This window comes from Heteronotia binoei, chromosome 1, assembly GCF_032191835.1.
Source record: "Heteronotia binoei isolate CCM8104 ecotype False Entrance Well chromosome 1, APGP_CSIRO_Hbin_v1, whole genome shotgun sequence".
In the NCBI taxonomy this organism is placed as follows: domain Eukaryota; kingdom Metazoa; phylum Chordata; class Lepidosauria; order Squamata; family Gekkonidae; genus Heteronotia; species Heteronotia binoei.
The window spans coordinates 122,206,500-122,229,555 of record NC_083223.1 but is presented as its reverse complement, the minus strand read 5'-3'; the positions used below and the strand labels follow the sequence as shown (position 1 = coordinate 122,229,555).

Genomic DNA, 23,056 nt, shown 5'->3' with positions numbered 1-23,056 from the left:
TATCACTGGTTTAATAGACAAAAAGGCAGATGTCATTCTGTAGAAAAATAGGTGGTGGAGCTCATCCAGGGATTGTTATGCAGCTGCACATACTATTCAATGGACAAGGAAGTGGAACAAGGAGGTGGGGAGGTCCCATCTGTCCCAGCTCCCTCCTTCATGCCCTAGTCTTAATAATAAGGGCCACCTTACTTTACAATTATTATAAATTATCGTTTGGTTAGATAGTTGTTGGGGAATTTTCTCTTTTTATAATTCATAAACACTTTCTCTTACCACAGTTTCCCAAAACATCCTAATGCTCCCAGGATCAAATACATGAGACCCAGAAACACTTTTCGTAAACAGCAGATAAGATTTTCTATTTTCCAGCATTATCTCAAGACAGTGCATTCAAGCCATTTATAAAAGAAATAAAACACTTTACAGAACAAAGAAGGAGTCAAGTGTATCTTTAAGACCAACAAAGTTTTATTCAGAACGTAAGCTTTTGTGTGCTCCAAGCACACTTCATCAGATGAGGAATCAGGTACAGTGTGCAGGGCTATACATAACTGGTAGGCAGTGGTTTAAAATGCAAAATGTTTTAATTTTACTATTTTGTTATTGGATCTTAAATTTGTACCATTTTGCATTCTAAACCACTGCCTACCAGTTATATATAGCCCTGCACACTGTACCTGATTCCTCATTTGATGAAGTGTGCTTGGAGCACACGAAAGCTTACGCTCTGAATAAAACTTTGTTGCTCTTAAAGGTACATTTGACTCTTGCTTTGTTCTACTGCTTCAGACCAACACGGCTGTTCACTTGGATCTAAAACACCTTGCAGTTAAATAGCAAACTCCTATAGTTAGAACTCTTATACATTCTTATATAGTTAAAATAATTTCTAGTTTTAGTAGTTAGGCTTACACACTCTATTTCTCAGTTAGCAAATCTTATACACTCTTATACCTGCTAAATTCTAAGTTTGCTTAAGCATAGCAGGTATGATTCTATCAGCTCAATCTTTGTTAAAGATCTTTAACCAAGCTTTCAGCTAACCTCCCCAGAATAGCCCGTTGGCTTTCTAAGGGGGCAGCATCACTAAGGGAAATTTCTAAGGCTTATATAGATTCTACCATGAGAACTGATCACTTATCTCTGATAAATATCTCTTTCCCTCGGTCAATCTGACAATTTTCTCACCAGCTGCAAGTACAGATGGGCAACCATACTGGCTAATGTCCATCTCTCTTTGGATCTCAGACTGGACTCAGATAAGGTCTGATGAGAACTTTTATCTGATTTTTCCCATCTCCATTTAACATTTTCTAGCCAAATTACCTTTTTCACATCTAAGATTATCCTCAGATAAACTCTCTTTCTGACCTAGATTCTATCCTGGCAGCTAAATCTACAAGTTTATAGGCATCAAGTGATTTTTAGTGCTCCAAACAGTGTAAAATTACTTAGACCTTTCTTGGATCATTTCCAATAAGGGGATCAGCTCTGACTTTTTTTGCAACAATAGTTATATGTTATTTACTTTCAGTGCCATCCTAAGCAGTTACCATTCCAAGCCTTCCATTGATTTTGAATGGTGCAACTCTCTTCAGGATAGTTTAAGAGAATAGCTGTGCTGGTCTGCATTACAAGAGCTAGATTTGAGTTCACTAGCACCTCAGAGAGCAACATGATTTTCCAGGTAAAAGCCTTTCAGAGTCTCAGAAGATGAATGAAGCTTTGACTCTGGAAAGCTTATACCCTGAAAATCTTATTCTCTAACATGCCTATAGTTGCCAAACTCCAGGTGGAGATTTCCTGGGGCTGCAACTAATCCAAGCCATAGATATCAGTTCATCTGGAGAAAATATCTGCTTTGGAAGTGAACTAACTGTAAGGTGTTATATCCCATCTGAAGTCCCTCCCCTCCCCAAACCCTGCCCTCCTCAGGCTCCATCCCAAAAATCTCCAGGTATTTCCCAACTCTTACATTCCTTAACATGTTGTATACTGGTAACCCTTAATGTGCCACTAGACTCGAATGTAAGTCTCGTTAGGATGCCACCATTACAATGCCATGGTGGCACACACAGAGAGAGTTCTGCGGTTTGTGTACTTTTTTTTGCTTGTGCCCATTAATAGATTTTATGCTGAGCACCATCCTCAAAAACCACTCCTCCTCCCCAAACCAGCCTGCCAAAAAAGAAAATAAACCGCACTTGAACTTTGCACATCTCCTCGGTACTTTCCCTCTCGTATGGTGTTTTTGAGGCGGGGTGGGAAAGCTTGCAAGTTCTTCCACCACCGTCTTGCAGCCTGAAACGGTGCACGGCGTTATTTTGATTCGGCCATCAGAGACACAACACGGGCGCCCACCCTTAGGGTTTTTTCATTCCGCTTTGCTGGCTTCGTAAAAACAATCCAGTGTTTATAAAACGCGGTTTTATTCAACGCGACGCGGGTTTGCTGGTGGGGATGGTCTGGTTGCTACAGCCACTCACCCAGCGCAGCAAAACCAGACTCAACCTATCGCACGGCCGAGCTCGCACAGCTCAAGCACTGCGGGAATCTCCGACTGAAGTTCCTCTTTCGTCCAGCCCGCCTCTTCTTGGCAACGAGGAAGGTGGGGCGGAGGGAACAGCTCGTTTATCTGCTTTAGGAACGGAAGCGACCGAAGCGGCCGCTGTTTTTCTCCGCCCTGCGGCCCTCTCGCCTTGTTTTTGTCCTGGTTCCCCTCAAAACAGCAGCAGTCCCTTTCCTGGAGAGGGGAGAGATGGGGGTCGCGCGGCCCTTTGCCGCCTTGGCGCTCTTGGCTTTGGCCTGCTGCGGTAGGCCTGGCACGGAGGAACCGCAGATTGAAGGTACCGGCGGGGGCGTGGGAAAGAAGACCGTTTGGGCTCCAACTCATGGAAAGGCCTTAGTCTCTGTACGCGGCGGGGTAGACCTTTGAATTCTAGCGAGAGTGCACTGGCTGGGCAAAGTGCAAAGGAAAGGGACGCTGCGGGGACTTCCTTGTATTGTTGGACTTCTGTGGTGCTTGCTTCTAGGACTGTAGATAAGATTGGCTTAGTTGGTTGGGTGAGGTTTCCACCCACTCACCCCCGTCCCTGTGTTTTTCTGTTTGCTTTCTGGATAGGTTGAAAAGGGATGTAAAATACAACAGCATAAACCAGACAACGTGTTTTGGATTGCTATTTCTCAATGGAGGTGGGGGAGAAATGTGTGTTAAGGAGAAAGTGGTGCCTAGATTGGTTTTAAATCTTGTGAAACCATTTATAGTTATAACTGCAATGAAAAAAGACATACAGCATAGCCCCCTTGCCTTTTTCTTTCCTTTAGTTTTCATCTTATTTTTTCCCAAATTCTGGTGAGTTGATTTGTTTTAACTGCAGATCTGCTTTAATGGTCTCAGCATTGTCATTTGCTCTTTCTGACTGTGGCTATAATTTGTTTTATTTAAGCGATTTATTATTCCACTTTTCTTCCTGATTGGGGCCTAAATCATTTCACAAAGAAGTATAACAAAGAAGAATGAACAGTTTGAATAAACAATATGCAAGTCAGATAAACATCAAAAAGCAAAACACCAGATCCTGGGCAGGTCCTGGATCTGCTCATTCAGGGGTCATGGGCTGAGGCAGAAGGCCCAGGGTTTGTTTGTACCTGAATACAAGGAAGAAAAGAAAAGCTCAACCTTGATGTTATACAGCTGGCAGTTCCCAGACTCCCCACCCTTCAGAATTTTGATCAAGATTCCTTATTTTTATCAAAATGGAGGACCTTATCGATGCCCAGCATAGACTGTTGGCATACTAGGATGCTTACCTGAGAAGGCTATAATAAGTGGGTTTCTGTGTTTAACAAATCAATACTAGTAGGGTTCTCTGATGGTACATAATTTAAAGCCACGTGAGAATGCATGATTTGGATTAGCTGAAAATCTTGTTTTGCTGAGTTTCGCAAGCTTCCCCTTTGGGAACTGGGAGCTTCAGCTTGCATCTGCTGTTGATCGTTGCTCTGTTCTAGAATATGAGACAGTGAGTTGTGAGCAAGACCCAGATCTTAATCCCTCTTGGAATTCCTGCAGCTTCTCCCTTATAAATACAATGCCTACTGATTTTAAACGATGAAGGAGATCAGGGGTCGTTTTTGCAGAAAAAAGGGTGGTAGAGCTCATCCAGGGATTGTTATGCAGCTGCACCTACTATTCAGTGGACAAGGTGGGAAGGAGGAGGTGGACCTGTTAGAAAGGTTCAGGAGCATAGCTGAATCCGAGACCTGAAGTAGATGATATTTTTAGATAATGGAGAGAAAGAGAGAGGCCATGTGTTTAATAAGCATCAGGAAAGACTATCACAATGCATCTTATGAGATCCCTATAAGTCCTTGAGTCCCAATGAGAAAGGTGTGCTACAAATAACGCAAGTGAATATAGGTAGGAGTCAAGTCCTACCAAGTGTTAGTGGTGTGGGCAGATGTTGTCCCCAGCATAGTAATTTACTCAAATGCAGTTTTGTGCATGTAGTGAAAGAAGTGCATGGTAACTCTTAACTTTACATAGGAAAATAATTAGAGCTATTTTTATGGTTTACTTGTGTGCCATTTATATTTGGTGTCGACACTGCCTGTAGCAAAGAAAGGCCCTCTGTTTAACCAGAATGATTTTGTTTTGTTAAGCCTGTGACACATTTCTTAATTTCATAACTCTGCTTCAAAATAGTATTGATTTAAGATGAGGGGTTTAGACTGTATTCATGCTCCCATGCATTCATGTATGTGTGTTTTTGTATGCATACCTGCAATATATTGCACGCACACACTGAATGAAGTGTTTTTGTGTTACGAGTTGGTGTAGCATAGTGGCTAAACTGTGGAGAAAATATAGCTAAAAGGTCTATGTCTTCAGAATTCAGATTTTCTTAGATGGAAGACCTAGGTATAGGACTAATATCAACCAATAGCTTGCAATCAGGGTTTTTGATTGAGTGCTTCTGTGCCATTTGTTCTACAAAGAATGCTTTGTAGAAATTGAAGTTATAGTGCAATTAATGTGCAAACAAATGTGATTTCCTTCCTCAGTGAAAGCTGAAGATGTTTAAAATAGAAACTTTTTACTTCCCTTCGTCTATGTTAGGCTGAAGAAAAATGCAAAGGTGTACATCATTTCTAGCTTTACAAATATGAACATATATGAACATATGAAGCTGCCTTATACTGAATCTGACCCTTGGTCCATCAAAGTCAGTATTGTTTTCTCAGACTGGCAGCGGCTTTCCAGAGTCTCAAGCTGAGGTTTTTCACACCTATTTGCCTGGACCCTTTTTTGGAGATGCTGGGGATTGAACCTGGGACCTTCTGCTTCCCAAGCAGATGCTCTACCACTGAGCCACTGTCACTCACTGTCATTTACCCAATTTAGAGTCAAATAAAACCATAACTTATGCCTGCTGTTGTGGAAAGAAGTCCTGAGTATTTGTTTTTTTTTAAAAGTCAAAAGGGTTGATTTGTGGATTGATGTACATGCACAATTGCAGTGACCTCCCTTACCACATTCTGGATATTGAACCCATTCTCCCTTGCACACTTTTAATGTAGGTGGCTCCATTCTCCCCCCCCCCCCCCCGAGTTCTTACCTGCCATTATACTGGGTAATCAGGACTGTCCTTTCTTTTGGTGTAGTGGTTCAGTGGAGCCAGTTTGGTGTAGTGGCTAAGTGTGCAGGCTCTTATCTGGGAGTTCCCCACTCCTCCACTTGCAGCTGCTGGAATGGCCTTGGGTAGCCATAGCTATTGCAGGAGTTGTCCTTGAACGGGCAGCTGCTGTGAGAGCCCTCTCAGCCTCACCTACCTCACAGGGTGTCTGTTGTGGGGGGAACAGATTTAGGAGATTGTAAGCCACTCTGAGTAAGAGACAAGAGCAGGGTATAACTCTGCAGTTGTCATTGTCTTTTGGGGTATGTGTGACTTTCAGTCTGAAACAGTAGGTTGTATTGTCTGTTACCTTTATTTACTTTCTTTTCTTTAAAAATAAGTTAGCTGTCAAAGTCAGCTGCTACAGCCAAATTCTAAATAATTCAGAATTGCAGTTTTCAACATGCCTGCTCTTTTTAGAGCAGGCGAGGAGGAGTTGCCCCAAAGAAACAAATACAAATGGACAGGGCCTTTTTTTTGTAGCAGGAACTCGTTTGCATATTAAGCCACACACCCCTGATGTGCATATTAAGCCACACACCCCTACCAGTCTGGCTTCCGCCCGGGCCACGGGACGGAGACGGTGCTGGTCGCTCTGGTGGATGACCTTCGGCGACATCTGGATCAAGGCGGCTCGGCGGTGCTGATGCTGTTGGACCTGTCGGCAGCGTTCGACATGGTCGACCATCGGCTTCTGGCGTGCCGCCTTGCCGACGCAGGGATTCAGGGGTTGGCCTTGCAATGGCTTTCCTCTTTCCTTGACGGTCGGGGACAAAGGGTGGCGATTGGGGAGGAACTGTCCCGGAGACACACGCTTGACTGCGGGGTACCTCAAGGGGCGGTCCTCTCCCCGATGTTATTTAACATCTATATGCGCCCCCTTGCCCAGATGGCCCGGGGGTATGGGTTGGGTTGCCATCAATATGCTGATGACACCGAGCTCTATCTGCTTATGGACGGGCGACCCGCCTGCGCCCCAGAAAACTTGGACCGGGCGTTACAGGCAGTGGCTAGGTGGCTTAGGCTGAGCGGGCTGAAGCTGAACCCGGCGAAGACAGAGGTCCTTTGCTTGGGTCGCTGCGGCCCGGGAAGGGAAATCCCCCTGCCAGCTTTTGACGGCGCTTCGCTAACAGCGTCGGGCAGGGTCAAGAGCCTAGGGGTGCTGTTGGAGCCTTCATTGACGATGGAGGCTCAGATAGCAGCCACTGCCAAGTCCGCGTTTTTTCATCTTAGGCGGGCGAGGCAGTTGGCCCCCTTCCTGGAACGTGACGACCTGGCAACAGTGATCCATGCTACGGTCACCTCGAGGCTGGACTACTGTAATGCCCTCTACATGGGGCTACCCTTGTGCCGGACCCGGAAGCTGCAGTTGGTGCAGAACGCTGCTGCCCGGCTATTATTAGGGCTCCCTAGATGGGAGCACATTCGGCCGGGGCTCCAGAGTCTGCACTGGCTGCCAGTAATGTTCCGAGTCCGGTACAAGGTGTTGGTCATCACCTTTAAAGCCCTATATGGCCTAGGACCTGCCTACCTTAGGGACCGTCTCTCCCCACACGCTCCCCAGAGAGTACTACGCTCAGGCTCACAAAACCTGTTGGTAGTCCCCGGGCCAAAGGAGGCCCGTCTAAAATCCACCAGGGACCGGGCCTTCTCAACAACGGCACCTTACTGGTGGAACCAGCTGCCGGAAGAGGTACGGGCCCTGCGGGATCTAGGGCAATTCCGCAGGGCCTGTAAGACAGTCCTCTTCCGGCAGGCCTATGACATTAACTGACAATGAAAACATCCTGGATGGAACAAAATGTATTTATAGGCCGCCGGTTTTAATTATCCTATTTTATCATGTTTTTTATTAACCTATAGTTTAATTGTATTTTAAATGTTTCAATCTGAAGTTGTCTAATTTATCATGTTGTAAGCCGCCCTGAGACACTTAGGTGAGAAGGGCGGGGTATAAATCTTAATATAAATAAATAAATAAATATAAATGTAGCCAGTCCTCCAAGAGTTTACAGTAAGCCCTGTACTAAACCCTGTAAGTTCTTGGAGGATTGGCTATATTGGGAGGGTGTGGCCTAATATGCAAAGGAGTTCCTGCTACAAAAAAAATCCCTCCAAATGGAATTATCTACCTGTCCATTTCTGTGCAATATGAGATTGTAGTGACATTCTATCATAGAACAAGAATACTACTACAGTAGAAAGCTGTGTTATCCAGCACTGTATTCTAGCTCTCACTGCCACCGGTGCTACTATCTTGCTGGCAGTGCCCAAGGCAAGATCCCTGGCTCCATGTTCTCATGCCACCAATCAGTTGTATAGCATGCAAGGATATAAAAGGCTGGAATTCATCTCAGCCCTTTAAATCCATGCCCACTACACAGCTGATCAGCAATATGGAGGGGATGCAGTTCTGGTCATGGACACTGATTGAACTTCTGGCTAGTGGGCAGTGTTTGTGACCAGGAGCAGTCATTGGAACCTCACATGGTTAAGCATCATTTGTTGTTGTTGTTATCTGGCAGCCTCACTTCTCTAAGGATGTCAGTTAACACAGATTTTACTGTAGTACGATTAATGTGCTTATCTCCCCCACCCTGCTGGAGACAGGGAGAGTGTGCATGCTGGACTGTTATGGTGCCAATACAGCATTTTGTTAGGAAACACTGCATAGCTGTATGGTGGTTGCATTCAGGGCTTTCTCTGGCCTCTGTTCAGTCTGGTTGTGTGTTCTGTAATTAAGTATCTCTAATGCTTATCAATAATGCCCAACAGATTTTATTGTGAGCATTAGAATTGTTCTTTGTAACTGTCATTGGTTCATAAAACAGTTCAGAATTGTATAGCACTTAGGATGGTGTTAGATGTTTGTTACGTTATATGGGTTATGGTTTTCTTTGGGGGTTCTTTTCTTTGATCTGTATGATGTTACACACCATTGAAAAGGAAAAGGAAAGGTCCACTATGCAATCACCAGTCGTTTCTGACTCTGGGGTGATGTTGCTTTCACAGCGTTTTCACAGCAGACTTTTTACGGGGTAGTTTGCCATTGCCTTCCCCAGTCATCTATGCTTTTCCCCCAGCAAGCTGGGTACTCATTTTACTGACCTCGGAAGGATGGAAGGCTGAGTCAACCTCGAGTCAGCTATCTGAAAACCCAGCTTCCACCGGGGATTGAACTCAGGTCATGAGCAGAGTTTAGGACTGCAGTTCCACAGCTCTAACACTCCGTGCCACGGGGCTCTTTTACACACCATTGCTTTGCCTTAATTTTCAATGTAAACATAAAATTTTAAAAAGGCAGGAAGACTATAAGAACAGCTGCCATAGTGTTGTTCTTTGAGAAATATAGCCGTGCTATATTTTGCTAACAGAGAGAGAGAACATGCATTAGCATTGCTATACTTGTGGTGATTGAATTTTCGAGACCTGTTTATAGTATGGCATTGGAAGAACATATCCATATAGCTTCGCACATGTCCTTGAGATTTTCGCAGCATGGAAGAAAGTGTGGTGAGCATGCCTTATACTTGCCAGTGTCTCCAAGACTCACTGAGCCACCAGCTGCTATTGAGGTGAATCCTTGAAGCACAGTCAGTGCTATTGGGGCTCTCCTTTCCTCACATGTCTCTGGACAGGTACAAAAGTTAATCTTCTGTTCACCCACACTACCCATTTGCCAGCAGACCAATATCTTTATTGGTTGAAATTGCACATTTTAAAACACTGGAGCAAAAAAAAAGAGAGTTTCCTATGCTAATTTAGAACATTTATATACCCCTTGTTGGTTCAAGAGCCAAAATTGTTAATTTTAGGGGCGGGGATTGTTTTCATTTATAAAACCATCCTTTTAAAGGGAGGTTGTCACACTATAGTACCTGGTTTGATCATAGCCCTGAACTCTGTACTGTAAAGGATTGTAGTGAGTGGAAAATAGAGACATTAAAAAAAAGATTATGTGGGGTACATTAATGCAGGAGAGTAGAAAAGAGTATTGTATATAGTGTTCCCTCTAAGCTGAGTTAGCATGAGCTCACACACAGTTTTTTAGTCTCCAGCTCACACATTTTTGTCTTAGCTCAGGAAAAACAGCCCCAGAGCAGGCTAATTTATGCAGTAGCTTACAACTTTAATGCCCAGTAGCTCACAAAAAAATTTTGCTTACAAAACTCCACAGCTTAGAGGGAGTATTGATTGTATATTGTAAAAAGATTAATTGATTTTCATGGGGTGAAATGGTATGCAAATTCTCTGCCTGGCTGTGCCTTGGAAAGTCCCTAGCTCCAGTAAAACAGTTGTTCGGGGCAGGTAATAATTTTTTCAAGGCTGATTCATGCAAAACATGTCAGGTGTTTGCCCCAGCTGATGCTCCAGGCTGGTAAGATTTTACTGCCTGTCTGAACATATCTGAGGGATACACTGTAGCTGATGTCGAAAGATTTTCTTGAAACCAAGCAAGCTTCTTTGTAGCTTGAGGCAGGGTTCCAGTAGTAGCAGCTGAAGGAAGGACCTACTAAATGTGTCAGCATATTTTGAGGTAGAGCATTGGGTGATACATAGTGCTGGCCTTCCTGATGGCAATGGCAACAGCACTCTCAATTGCATACACTGGCCAGTGCTGTTGAGGAAGGGATGTGTAGGTGGTGCAGGCAATTGAACATAGGCATTAGGTGTTCTTGCAAGCTGGAGAAGAATATACAAACAGATAGGTGCATGCAGGTGTGGGGGTGAAAAGAGAGGACCACCCACTTTCCACTCCCATTTTGGCTCAGCATGAGTTTCAGAGAGATTTTTCTGAAAATGAATTTACTTCCCAAGAAGAGGCAGGTTTGGGGGAGTGCCCTGGAAGTGACATCACTTGGTCCTTGACACCACAGGAAATGACATAATTCCTGTCTCCCAGCTCCATCCCCAAAGTCTCCTGGCTCCACCCCCAAATTTTAGTGGGCCACGAAGGAGGTGTAAAAATAACCGGGACACGGGAAAGAAAAGTTTGGGAAACCTTGTTCTAAGGTAATATAGGGTGCAGAAGTTTGCAGCTGTCTTTCAAATATTGAGCATATTTTCAATTTTACTTGTACACAACTAAAGATTTAGACTTTAAAATTGCATAAATAATGCCAAATAGTACAATTTGGTTTGATAGGATAGTAAATATTGTACAGATTTAAAAATTTTCCCAGATTTCAATTCCCAGGTATTATTCCATGGCTTCAAAATTTTGAGTAGTTTTACAGCCCTATATTGAAAATAAAATGCTGGATTTCCCCCCTTTAAAAGTATCTCATAGCAATGATCAGGCTCTAGAGTTTCATTGAATATATGCCTGAGATACATGTACTGCATGTACAAAATATTCATACATGCTGCTGTTAACCGCCCTGAGCCTGTCGGGGGAGGGCGGGATATAAATCTGATAAATAAATAGTCTAGTCCTTTTATTACTTTGGATTTTAGTACATTCAATTGTAATGTTACACCTTGGTAGACAATAGTGTTTAAACTATGGCTTATACCTTGTAGCACATACACATACAGGCTTCTTAGTGACTATTTCAAATTTTGTTGAATTCTGTTAAAGCATTAATAATCTTTACTTTTGCAGTGCTTCTACCAACTAATGTTGAAATAAAAACATATAATTTCAAGACCTCCTTACATTGGGATTACCAAAACATGTCATCAGAACCTCTGTTTACAGTACAAATCCTATGCTATGGGTAAGAGTATTTGATATTGACTGCAAATATACTTTGTCTTGCATGTTATGCTTTTCTGTTTCCTCGAATTTAATTATTTTCTTATAAAGGATCAGTAACAAACACAAACTTGGGGAAACCTTGAAGTTTGCCATACTATATAATACATTGAATATGAATTTCTAACATTTCTCTTTTTCTTTTGTAGTAGCACTTATACAGAAGTAAGTTCTTGTGTAAATATATCACAACATTACTGTGACCTCTCCCAGAAGATCAATAAGAAATGCCATCAATTATGGGCAAGAGTTAAAGTTCTCGTTGGATCACATGAATCTGAATATAAAAAGAGTAACGCATTTCGCCCTTTCAGGGATGGTGAGTTGCCAATGAAACATAAAATGTTCACTCTTTAATTTTAGCCACCGTTCAGAGGTAGTATATTACAGTATTTTTGTCTCTGCAGGTCACAATACGTTGTTTAGTGTCTGATTAATGACATGAGATTTGAGATTTTTTCATTATTAGTGATATTAGTGATTAAAACTGAGTCTTCTACAATGGCTTCTCCTTTCCTAAAGAGAGAGGTACTAGGCAGGTAGGAAATTGCACTTTGTGTGCTGTTTAGACCCAGGTAGTGCTGCTCCTCTGTGGCACAGAACTGCAAGCTGATTCTTCCTTGTTGCATGCCTAAAGTAAGGGGCAGAGCTCTGCTTACCATGCCTGACCTAGCTGGGGTCTTCACGGCAGGGCTATAGTGATGGTAGAAGATCTTGTCATACCTAGAAGTATACACATTTTATTTTTCTTAGGAAATTGCTTTTTGGAGAAAACATGCCAAAACAATTCCCCCCACCTTTTATGATGGAGTAGATCTGAGAACTTCAAAAAGGTACAGTAGGTTTAGATGTGAGATGATCAGAATTCAGTCTTTCTCACGCTCATCAGATGCTTTATACATTGTTGATAGTACAACTCTGTCAGTGTACATGTCATCTTGCAGACTTGCATAAACAAGTAGACTGATCATCAGTATATCTACTTCTCAATCTGGCCAAATATGTGAATACTTAAATCCATTAACAAGTAAGACAGATCTTTCTACAAACTTGTCAGAAGCTTTGGGTTTTCAGAAAAATCAGAAAACTTTAGATAATAGCAGTAGTGTCTGTAGCTTTATAAAATGAGTGCCTTATCAGTGGCCTTTGCTAGGCTAGTACAACAGTATTGCCAGCCTTCAAACTTTGGTTTCTGTCAACAAACTAGTTGCTGAAAACAACTATCAAAATATACCTATACTTTCCAGTTTACTGGAATGGCTTTTCTTAGTATAGTGTCATGCACTTCCATATTAATATAAGTCTTGTTGTTTCAGCCCGAATTGGACCACCAAAGTTTAACCTCTCTGTTGTGGATGATGAAATTATAGTTGTTATTGAGCATCCTCTCACGCCTTATCATGAGAGGTACCCACTTAGTGTGAAGGAAAACCTCACTGATTTCTCCTATAAAGTATTCCTCTGGAATCAGGCAAGCCCACAAAAGGTATGTCTAAGACTAAACCTTGCCTAATATAAAAATAGTTTTGATGTAGCTGTTACCTGAAATGGTCCCATCTTTACATTGGGGATATTAGCTATGAGACAGGGGGGTGGAGGGCACAGGGAGGTCACACACCTTTAGCAAGAAGACTCCAGATTTGAAATGGATTTAAAGGTTTTTACTGAAAAATATGCTGGTTTACAATCACACTCAAGCAATCAAAATATACAGTCAAGAACTAAGAAAATAAGGAGTGAAAAACAGAGACCTTTAGGACCATTTATGAGGTGATATTTCCTTTCCACAGGGGTCATTTTGTAGAAAAAGAGGTGCTGGAGCTCATTACATTACTCATTAGCATAATTCATTTGTATATGCCACATCCCCTAACATCGACAGAAGTGCATCAGTCACAACTTATTAAAAGATTTGTTTCAGGAAACAAATGAGTTCTGGGTATCCAGGAGGAATCAGTGACACTGAAAGCTGCATTTAAACAAGCCATCACACCCCAAGCAACCGTGTTAGCTCTCAGGGCAGAACTAGGAGAGGGTAGCTAAATCTTGGGGAAATGTGATGGGAGGGCAACAATGCCAGTCAGAACCACTTCTAGGTAAAGATCAAAGAGTTCTGAATGGCTGCTAAATGAACTGTTGAGAGCACTGCCAGAATAACAAAGCAGTTTTGATACTGTGATTGCAAAACTGCTACCTGGAGCCCAAATTAGACAAAATGCTGAAAGATCCTGATTGAATCTCCCAGCAGCAGCTGTAGGGGGTGCATTTAGGGAAATATGGAGGGGTGTTACAACCAGTGTTCCCTCTAAGCTGTTAGGTGAGCTAGCTCACACATTTTTGTCTTAGCTCAGGAAGGATGACCCCAGAGCACACTAGCAGCTCACAACTTTAAGGCCAGAAGCTCACAAAGTAGAATTTTTGCTCACAAGACTCTGCAGCTTAGAGGGAACATTGGTTACAGTCCTATCCCAGAACCATTTTTTGGACCTCAATCAATTTTGTCGCTGTTACAGACACAAGGAGTCCTGCCTGGGAAAAGCAAGCTGGGGAAGTGGGCTCAATCTGCCTCTTTCACCCTGCTCTGCAAGCAACTCCCTAGCCTCTGCCTCTTTCACCCTGCTCTGCAAGCAACTCCCTAGCCTCTTTCACCCTGCTCTGCAAGCAACTCCCTAGCCTCTGAGGCTAGGGAGTTGCTTGCAGAGCAGGGTGAAAGAGGCAGATTGAGCCCACTTCCCCAGCTTGCTTTGGGTTGATGGGTTGAAGGTCAAAGCAGTGATTGAGTTACCCAGCTCCCTCCCTTCTCCCTTCCTTCACTGGGAGAGCAGCTCCCTGCCCCTCAACAGAAGTTCAGCTCGGCCTTCATCTGGGACAGTGCTGCCTTGTGTGTCAGTTTCATGGTCCCTGTAAGGGCATCACACGCACACACACCCTACCTCCTCCCAACAGTGCTGGGCTGATGATGAGGAGACAGCTCTCACACACGCACACACTGCCTACCCCCCCCCCCCCTCGCAACAGTGCTGGCCTGGGGAAGAGCACCAGGCCGCACTGCTGACAGGGAGATGGCTCTCTCACGCACACACACTGCCTCCCCCCCCCCCACACCACTGGGTGAAGGGCACCAAGCTGTGCTGCCAACAGGGAGATGGCTCATGCACACACACCATCTCCTCCCCCCATATAACTCTGGCCTGGTGAAAAGCTCTGGGCTGCGCTACTGATGGAGAAATGGCACTCCCTCACACACACACTTCCTTCCCTCCGCGGACAGCACTGGCCCAGCGATGAGTGGCGGACCATGCTGCCAACGGGGAGAAGGCTCTCATGCATACACCACCTCCCCCCTTCCGGACTGTGCTGGTCTGATAAAGAGTGCTGGGTGGTCTGCCAGCAGGGAGACAGCTCTCTCTCACACACACAAACCACCTCCCCCCAACAGCATTGGCTTGGCAAAGAGCACTGGGCTGGGATGCCATCGGGAAGACAGCTCATACACACACTTACTGCCTACCTCACCCATCAGGTTTCCAGAGCAGCACTCCAGGCAGCTCCACTCCAAACTCAGGCCTGCCTTTCCAGATGTGCATGCATCTGTGTAAAAGAAAATGACAAGAGGGATGTGCACAACCAATGTGTCATGCCAAGGAGACCCATAACTACCACATATGGTAGAAAGAACCTTCATGTTTTTTACATTTCAACATCTATCTGGCATCTTATTGTTCATCTTTGCCAACTTTTTAGGAGTCATATACCATCTATACATCATTTTAAAACATTTCTCTTTAATACTATGACACGTCGAAAGCTTTATAGAGTTCTTCCACAAATATTCCCAAGTTTCCATCTGTATTTCTTTATTTACATTTATTGCCCACTTAATCATTTGAGATTTCACTACTTCATCTTCCGTAGACCATTTTAAAAGTAATTTATATAGTTTTGAAATTAATTTTTCATTGTCTCCAAGCAGAACTCTTTCCATTTCTATTTGCACTTTTCTTATTCCTTCCGTTTTAATATCATTATCCACCAAGCTCTTTATTTGTTGCATTTGGAACCAATCATATTTATTATTCAGCTCTTCAGCAGTTTTCAATTCTGTTTTGCCACTTTGTATTTTTAATAGTTGATTATATGACAACCACTTTTCTTCACCTGTCTCAGCTTTACTTTTATTACTTCTGCTGACACTATCCATAACGGTTTTCTCTCATCTCCATATTTCTTATATTTCATCCATGTATTTAGCAAATTATTTCTTATATAATGGTGAGAGAAAAAAAAATCTATCTTTTTTCCCCATAATACATATAAGCGTGCCAGCCAAATTTATTTCCATGACCTTCCAACGCTAAGAGTTTTTTGTTTAACAGCATTATCCATTCTTTTATCCACACTAAACAAACTGCTTCGTGATATATTTTTAAATCTGGTAATTGGAATCTGCCTCTCTCTTTTGCATCTGTTAAAATTTTCATTTTAATCCTTGGTTTCTTCGCAGCCCACACAAACTCTGAAATTTTTCTTTGCCATCTATTAAATTGTTTACTGTCTTTCACAATCGGGATAGTCTGAAACAAATACATTATTCTTGGCAGAATATTCATTTTAATTGCAGCTATACTGCCCAGCAATGACAAATTGTTTATTCCATTTTAACATATCTTCATCCATTTTACGCCATAGCTTCTCATAATTATTTTTGAACAAATCAATATTCTTCATTGTTATCTCCACACCCAAATATTTTACCTTAGAGGTAACATCACAACCCGTTAGCCTCTGCAATTCCTTTTGCTTATTTACTTGCATATTTTTACATAGAAGTTTTGATTTTTCTTTATTAATACAAAGTCCCGCCAATTCCCCATATTCTTGTATTTTAGCTAACAACAAAGGTGTGACTTGTATGGGGTTTTCATTTATAAACCTTATATCATCTGCAAATGCTCTATATTTGTAAATAAATCCTTTTACTTTTAATCCTTCTATTTCTTTATCTTCTTGGATTTGCATCAATGAGATTTCAAGAGTCATTATAAACAACAGTGGGGAAAGCAGACAGCCTTGTCTTGTACCTTTGCTAATTATCATGTCTTCTGTAAGATCTGCATTTATACATAGCCTTGCACGTTGTTCAGTATATATTGCTTTTATCATCCTTATAAAGTTTTCCCCCAACTCCATTTTCTCCATTACTGCAAACATAAAGCCCCAATTTAAATTATCAAATGCTTTCTCTGCATCCACAAAGAATACTGCTACTTCCTTTTCTGGATGTCTTTCATAATATTCTACAATATTTACAACAGTTCTAATATTGTCTCTTATTTGCCTTTTGGGGAGAAACCCCGCTTAATCTTCCTTTATAAAATTTGTCAAATGTTGTTTAAGCCGTTCTGCCAAGATTCTTGTGTATGTTTTATAGTCATTATTTAATAGTGAGATTGGTCTATAATTTTTTACATTCGTGACATCTCTATCTTCCTTTGGAATCAAAGAAATAACAGCTTCCTTCTACATATTTGGTATTTTCCCTTTTATTCTTATCATGTTCATCAATTTCTGAAGTTTCAGTATTAACTCCTCTTTGAAGGTTTTAAAAAATTTTGCTGTGTATCCATCTGGCCCAGGTGCTTTTCCATTTTTCATTGCATTAATTTCTGCTTCAATTTCTATTTTTTCAGTTGGATCATTCAAAACATTTCCCATATTTTCTGTTAAGGGTGCTATTTTAATCTTTTGTAAATACTCTTCCATCTTTTCTTTTTTTATTTTAACACCCTTAAATAATTTGGCATAATACTTAAAGAATTCTCTTTTTATTCCTTCTTGATCTACCACCTCTCTTCCCTCCACCACAATTTTATTAATAATTTTACTTTCTCTCTTTTTCTTCAGTTGCCAGGCCAAATATTTTCCAGGTTTATTTGCTCCCCCAAAAGATTTTTGCTGCAATCTTTTTAGATTCCATTCCAGTTCTTTATTTAACAAATGTCTCATTTGTGTTTGTAATATTGTAATCTCCCTCATAATTTTCTTTTTCCCTGGCCTTTTTCTCAGTTCCCCTTTTTTCTTTATTTCATTTTGAATGTCCAGCATCTGTTTTTCTTTTGCCCTCTTGTCTTTATTATTCAATGTAATCAGTATTCCTCTCATTACTGCTTTATAAGCATCCCACATTGTCTGAAATTCTATATCTTCTTTATCGTTTATTTGGAAGAAAGCTTTAGTTTCATTTTCTAGAGATGTCACTATTTCTTTATTCTGTAGTAAATCTTCATTCAATCTCCATCTTCTCAACTTTTTAGACAATTTTGTAATCCACATTATTGGATTATGATCAGCCCCTATTTTAGGTAAAATCTCTATTTTCTTTGTTATAAGGCCTAAATCTTTATACCCCACAACATGTCAATTCTGGAAAAAGTTTTATGTCTTGCTGAAAAAAAATGTATAGTCCTGCACTTCAGGATTAAATTTCTTCCATATATCTTCCAAATTTTCTTGTGTGACCAATTCAAAAAAAGACTTTGGCAATTTTCCTTCTTTGCTATTATTTTTTCCCCCCAGACCTATCCAGTGTGTTCTTAATTGTTTCATTAAAGTCCCCCATTATCAAAACTTGATCATATGTCACTTCATCAAATTGTTGTATAATGTCTTTTTAAAAAGCATCCTTTGCTCCATTTGGTGCATACGGTCCCAGTAACGACCTTTTTTTGCATTTAATATTTCTACCACTACAAATCTTCCATCTTTATCTTTAAACACTAATTTCGGGTCCAATTCTTGATTAATATAAAAAAATCACTCCCCTTTTCTTCTCTTCAGCCAATGAATAAAATTCTAGTCCCAACTGCTTATTCCATAAAAATTTGTAATCCTTTTGTTTGATATGCACTACTTGTAAACAAATTATATTACAATTTTGCTTTTTAATCCAATTAAACGTTGCCTTTCTTTTTTGTGGTGAATTTAGTCTATTTATATTCCAAGCTAATAATTTGTAATCCATCATGGTGCAAATTCTTTATGTTCTTCATAAAATCCATGCAGTTCCTGTGTGCTTGTAATTGTAATCCTTTTTCCTTGTAGCTCAAAGCTCAAACCTTCAGGTATTATCCATCTATACCTCATTTCATTGTCCCGTAATTTTTCTGTCAATTTCTTATATGCTCTTCTGTCATTTATCACTTGTCTTGGCAACTCCTTCATAATTCTTACTCTGCTGCCTCCCACTATCAATGGCTTTTCAAAGTTTTTATTCATGATTTTTCCCACCATTTCTTTTGTCATATATCTTATAACCACATCTCTTGGTAGATTTTTTTTTTTTTGCATATAGTGAATTCACTCTATACATATAGTCATACATGTTTCTAGTCCCTTCAGGATCTTCCTTCAAAAATTCTGCAATTATTTTTATTATCTATCCTTTCAAATCAGTTTCTTCATCCTCAGGTACTCCTTTCAGATGTATCTGGGTCTCCATCAATTTGCAGTCATGAATTGCCACTTTTTCTTGTATTTTTAACAAGGTGGAATCATGTACTTTCACTCTCCCTTCCACCTCTTGCACTTTTTTTAATGTCACCACAGTCTCATTTCTGAGATCCTCTATATCTTTTTTTAGCTCTTCAATATCTTTTCTGATTTCTTTTTTAGAAGCAGTTATCATCTCTTTCATCCCTTTCATTATCCTGGCTTCCATTGCATCTAATTGGTCCTGCATTTTCTCCAGTGAAGCAGTCCTTGCACGGGTTTGCTTGTGGTTTGACATGTAAAAACACCAAAAATTTTGACCTCACCAAATTAAATTTCAACTATCACATTTAAACGAGTGAGGCTTGCTCTTTCCAATAAGCCTAATTTCGCTGTCCTCAGAGCCTCCTGGGCTCAGATATTAATTTTTAAAGTTTTTATTTTTTTCAAAATGGCGGTCACAACGTTATGCTTCACTTTAAAAAAATTTTCCTTTTCCTCTAGAGGCTTCTAAAGTGGTTATTAACAATAATATCCAATAGTCTTTACCTTATAATCGTTACCTCTGTCGGCTCCACCAATTTTTAATGTCCCAAACACTTTAAAAGTTTAATTTAAATTTTAGCCTCCTAGCAATGGCCGCCGATGTTTTTCTATAATATTATAGTCCTAGAGTAGGCTGGCTGCTTCAATGATTTCCCTTTTCCATCCGATACTTCCTGCTTTGCTTGCCACCAAATCCCATTTTCGCTGGTAGAGAGATCTCACGATATTTGATGTATTTCCTGTGTTGGCTGTGGGAGCTGCAAATCTATGATGATGGGGCTTTTTCTCCAAAACCACAAGTAGACAAAACAATAAATTCCTTTCCACTTTTTAGCACTGTCCTTTAAATTTACAAAGTCCAGATTTCGCCCCTTCTCCCCTTCTTCTTCCAAGCTTTCTAGATTTCAATTTTCCACCTTCTGATTTTATTTTGTTTAACTTTAATTAGTCCCAGAATGAAAGATAGCAATCTGTACCTTTTCTGTAGTTATCCAGATCAACACCGGTTTTGTATAGTTTTAGATGTTTAGCAGTATCAAAGCAGATTAGGATCCTGTCGAGCTTATGTCAAATAAATGACTCTGGAAACTTCTGCAGATGATGAAAATGCAACTCATCTCCGGAGACCCCTCAAAGCCTCAAAGGAGCCCCCCCTCCCCGGGTCTCCCTTTTAGCCAAGGTAAATCGCCTCAAAGCTTCCTGTGCATATCTTGGACTGATCTCTGACTGAGAAAAGTAGGCAGTAGGCATTAGATTGCCTTCCACTACCCCGAACAGAAGTTCCAGCCTACTCTCCTGAGAAGCAGTTCAGCTCGGCATTTTCCAACCCTGGAAGGTCCTGGTTGAAACTTTTTTAAAACCCAGACTTTTTACTAAGTAGTTTTATATTTTTAGCTGTTTTACTTCTAGTATGACATATGTTTATGAATATTTTTAAGATGCTCATTGGTTATTTTATGCTGTTTTTATGCCCCTAGCATGTTTTTAATGGCTTGTTTTGTCTTTATATAGTCAACCTGTGCTATTTTTTATTATACTTTGATTTTTGTTTTACTTATAAATTTCCTAAAGTAGGACTCTCAAGAGGCAGCATATACATTTGCTTAATAAATAAATAGAACTGAAGAATCTGAATTTTCAGAGGCAGACAGAATGGCATAAAAGGGGAACAGAACCAGATTATATACTTTGCAGTGAACAGAATCTGCAACAGAGCAAGAACTAAATTTGTTTGGAGATCCTGAAACAGAGAGGAAGTTACAAGGGAGCCAAGTCAGATGAATAGGAAGAAACGGGAAAGAACCAAGTGACCAAGAAAAAAAAAGTTGAAGTAGCAGAATTGCCTGAGCAAAAGTAGGGGACAGCAGAGGGGAAGAAACCAAGAGTGGGTGGCTTTGCCATTCATAAAAAGGTTTTCTCAGTTTATAAATCTCAAGTGATAAAACTGGACAGAACTATATTTTGTTGTTTTTGTTATTTTTGCTGTCAACAGTTGACTTGCATCAACCCAGTAGTTTCAAGAAAAGAGGTAGTTTGCTATTGCCTGCCTCTGTGTAGTGACCACTTAGTATTCCTTGATGGTCTCCCATCCAAATACTAACTAGGTCCAACCCTGCTTAGTTTTCAAGATCTGACAAGGTTGGGCTAGCCTGGGCCATCCACACTGGTTTATTTTATTTATTTATTTATTTTATCATATTTATAGCCCGCCTTCCCCAAACGGGCTCAGGGCGGCTATAGCTGAATAAAAAGCCACCGGATTACCCTTCTGGTTTACTTAGTTGCAGAAGGTAATTTACCAGAAATAAAGTTCTGAATTTAAGTTCTTTCTTTCAGGATGATCCAATTGAACCAGAAGAATGTGATATGTATGGGTGTGTTGCGTATCTTCAGGCTCCTTTGGGGTTCACATACTGTGTTTCAGTTCAAGGAATATCAGAAGCCTATTCGCTGTCTGGTGAAGAATCAAAAGCAAGCTGTATTAGTCTGTCTTCCAGATATCCATTAGGTAAAACTATTTGATGACACAAAGGACCTCATAATGTGCACATCAGTGGCTGTCGGGGATTGTGGGAAATAAAATCCCAATTATATTATCCAACCTGATTTTCATAACACTTCCATAACCTTGAGTACCCACAAAATAATTGTATTTTCAAAATCAGTAGTGGGTGTTCATTCTTGTCTTTCCTGATAGCAAGTATTCATAGGGTTCATATGTCAATAAAAAGACATAAGGCAAGCAGAGCAAATCCTCCCTACCTCCCATTCTTAAGAATAGCTGTTTCTAGGAGAGCTGGTGGCCCCTTGAACTTTTTGTGACCAGGATCTTCCTAGGTGACGAGGATTATTATATTTCCTAGTGTTTCAGGAATCACTAATCAGCATTAATGGTAGGGCTTATTATTGAAATGTCATGTATGCTGCTGTCATTTATACAGTGCCTAATGTCAGCTAAAGGTTTCCCATTATGATCCCATAATGCCAGTTCCCATGACAGAGACAACCAGGGAGCATGTTTACTCATTAATAAATCCTGTTCAGTTGAATGGGACTTCCTTGAAATTACGCTGAGGATTTTCAGCTTTAAGTCAGCAGTCTCCCACTTCAAAACATCACTCTTCTCCCAGCATGGGTGCAATTTTTTCTTTAATCAATTGTTCCTTTATCAGTTAGGTTCTGAAAAATACCACCAGTTTGTGGTTTGATTGAGTTTGTGTATTCACGTAACAACACTTTGTCACAAAACTGAGAATGAACTTTGTGTGTGTCCGCACTTGGAAGTCATGGCGACCTCTGGTAACTGACTTCTACTGGGGGCCTGGAGAATATTTAGAGTGATGGCTGAATAAAGCCTGCCCCTGTCCTCCCAAGTGCTGGTATTTCAAAAAGGTTTCCCATCCAAGTACTTGCTAGAGTCAACCCTGCTTAGCTTCTGAGATCTGATGAGATCGGGCTTGCCTGGGCTATCCAGGTCAGGGTGGAATGAATTTTTTAAAAAATTGTATTTCTGAGTCAAAGTGGAGGAAAAAAATCAAATCTAAAAAGAAATGGGAAGTGAACCTGCACTGGGAGGCTGAGACCAGCATACTCACTCTGCTCTCCAGCTGTAGCACACAGCCAGCATCTTACAGTCCTTGGTTGGCTCTTCCGCAGTCACTTGAGAATTGTGAGTTTGTTTGTTCCAATAAACATGGACAGCTGTTTCAGATCTCCTTTCTGAGCCCAGAATTCATAGTCTCCAGACAAACAGTGTTGTTTTTAAAGGAAACGCTGCAAAAAGCTTGAAGCAGGTAGACCAGTGAGGAGTCTGTCATTTGCAAAGTGTTCAACTCCAAGGGAAGCAATGATTAGGAAGAACAAAAGTGCAATGAAAATTTTTTAAATGGAATGAGGGAAAGGAAGGCTGCTGGAAATTAATGGGGAAGAGACTGCACTACAGACAGCTGTTTGATAGAGAAAGGGCAAGGAGAAATACAGGCCAATCATTAGCACTTTGGTAGTCTGCACAGGGCAGATTGGCACTGCAGTTGCATTTAACCTAAAAATCACTACGAAGCAGAAGGTTGCAGCAGTTAGGCACTGT

The 23,056-nt window shown here is 41.0% G+C and overlaps 1 protein-coding gene across 1 annotated transcript in view; it reads left to right on the top strand.

The window, feature by feature from the left end:
- The first annotated feature begins 2,572 nt into the window (after positions 1 to 2,572).
- IFNGR1 (interferon gamma receptor 1) overlaps positions 2,573 to 23,056 on the top strand; it is a 28,934-nt gene continuing 8,450 nt past the window's right edge. The window contains exons 1-5 of the mRNA XM_060240064.1: positions 2,573 to 2,849; positions 11,284 to 11,398; positions 11,586 to 11,755; positions 12,753 to 12,922; positions 21,307 to 21,478. Coding sequence (XP_060096047.1) covers positions 2,762 to 2,849; positions 11,284 to 11,398; positions 11,586 to 11,755; positions 12,753 to 12,922; positions 21,307 to 21,478 — 715 coding nt within the window. The 5' untranslated portion in view covers positions 2,573 to 2,761. The remainder of the gene's footprint in view (positions 2,850 to 11,283; positions 11,399 to 11,585; positions 11,756 to 12,752; positions 12,923 to 21,306; positions 21,479 to 23,056) is intronic.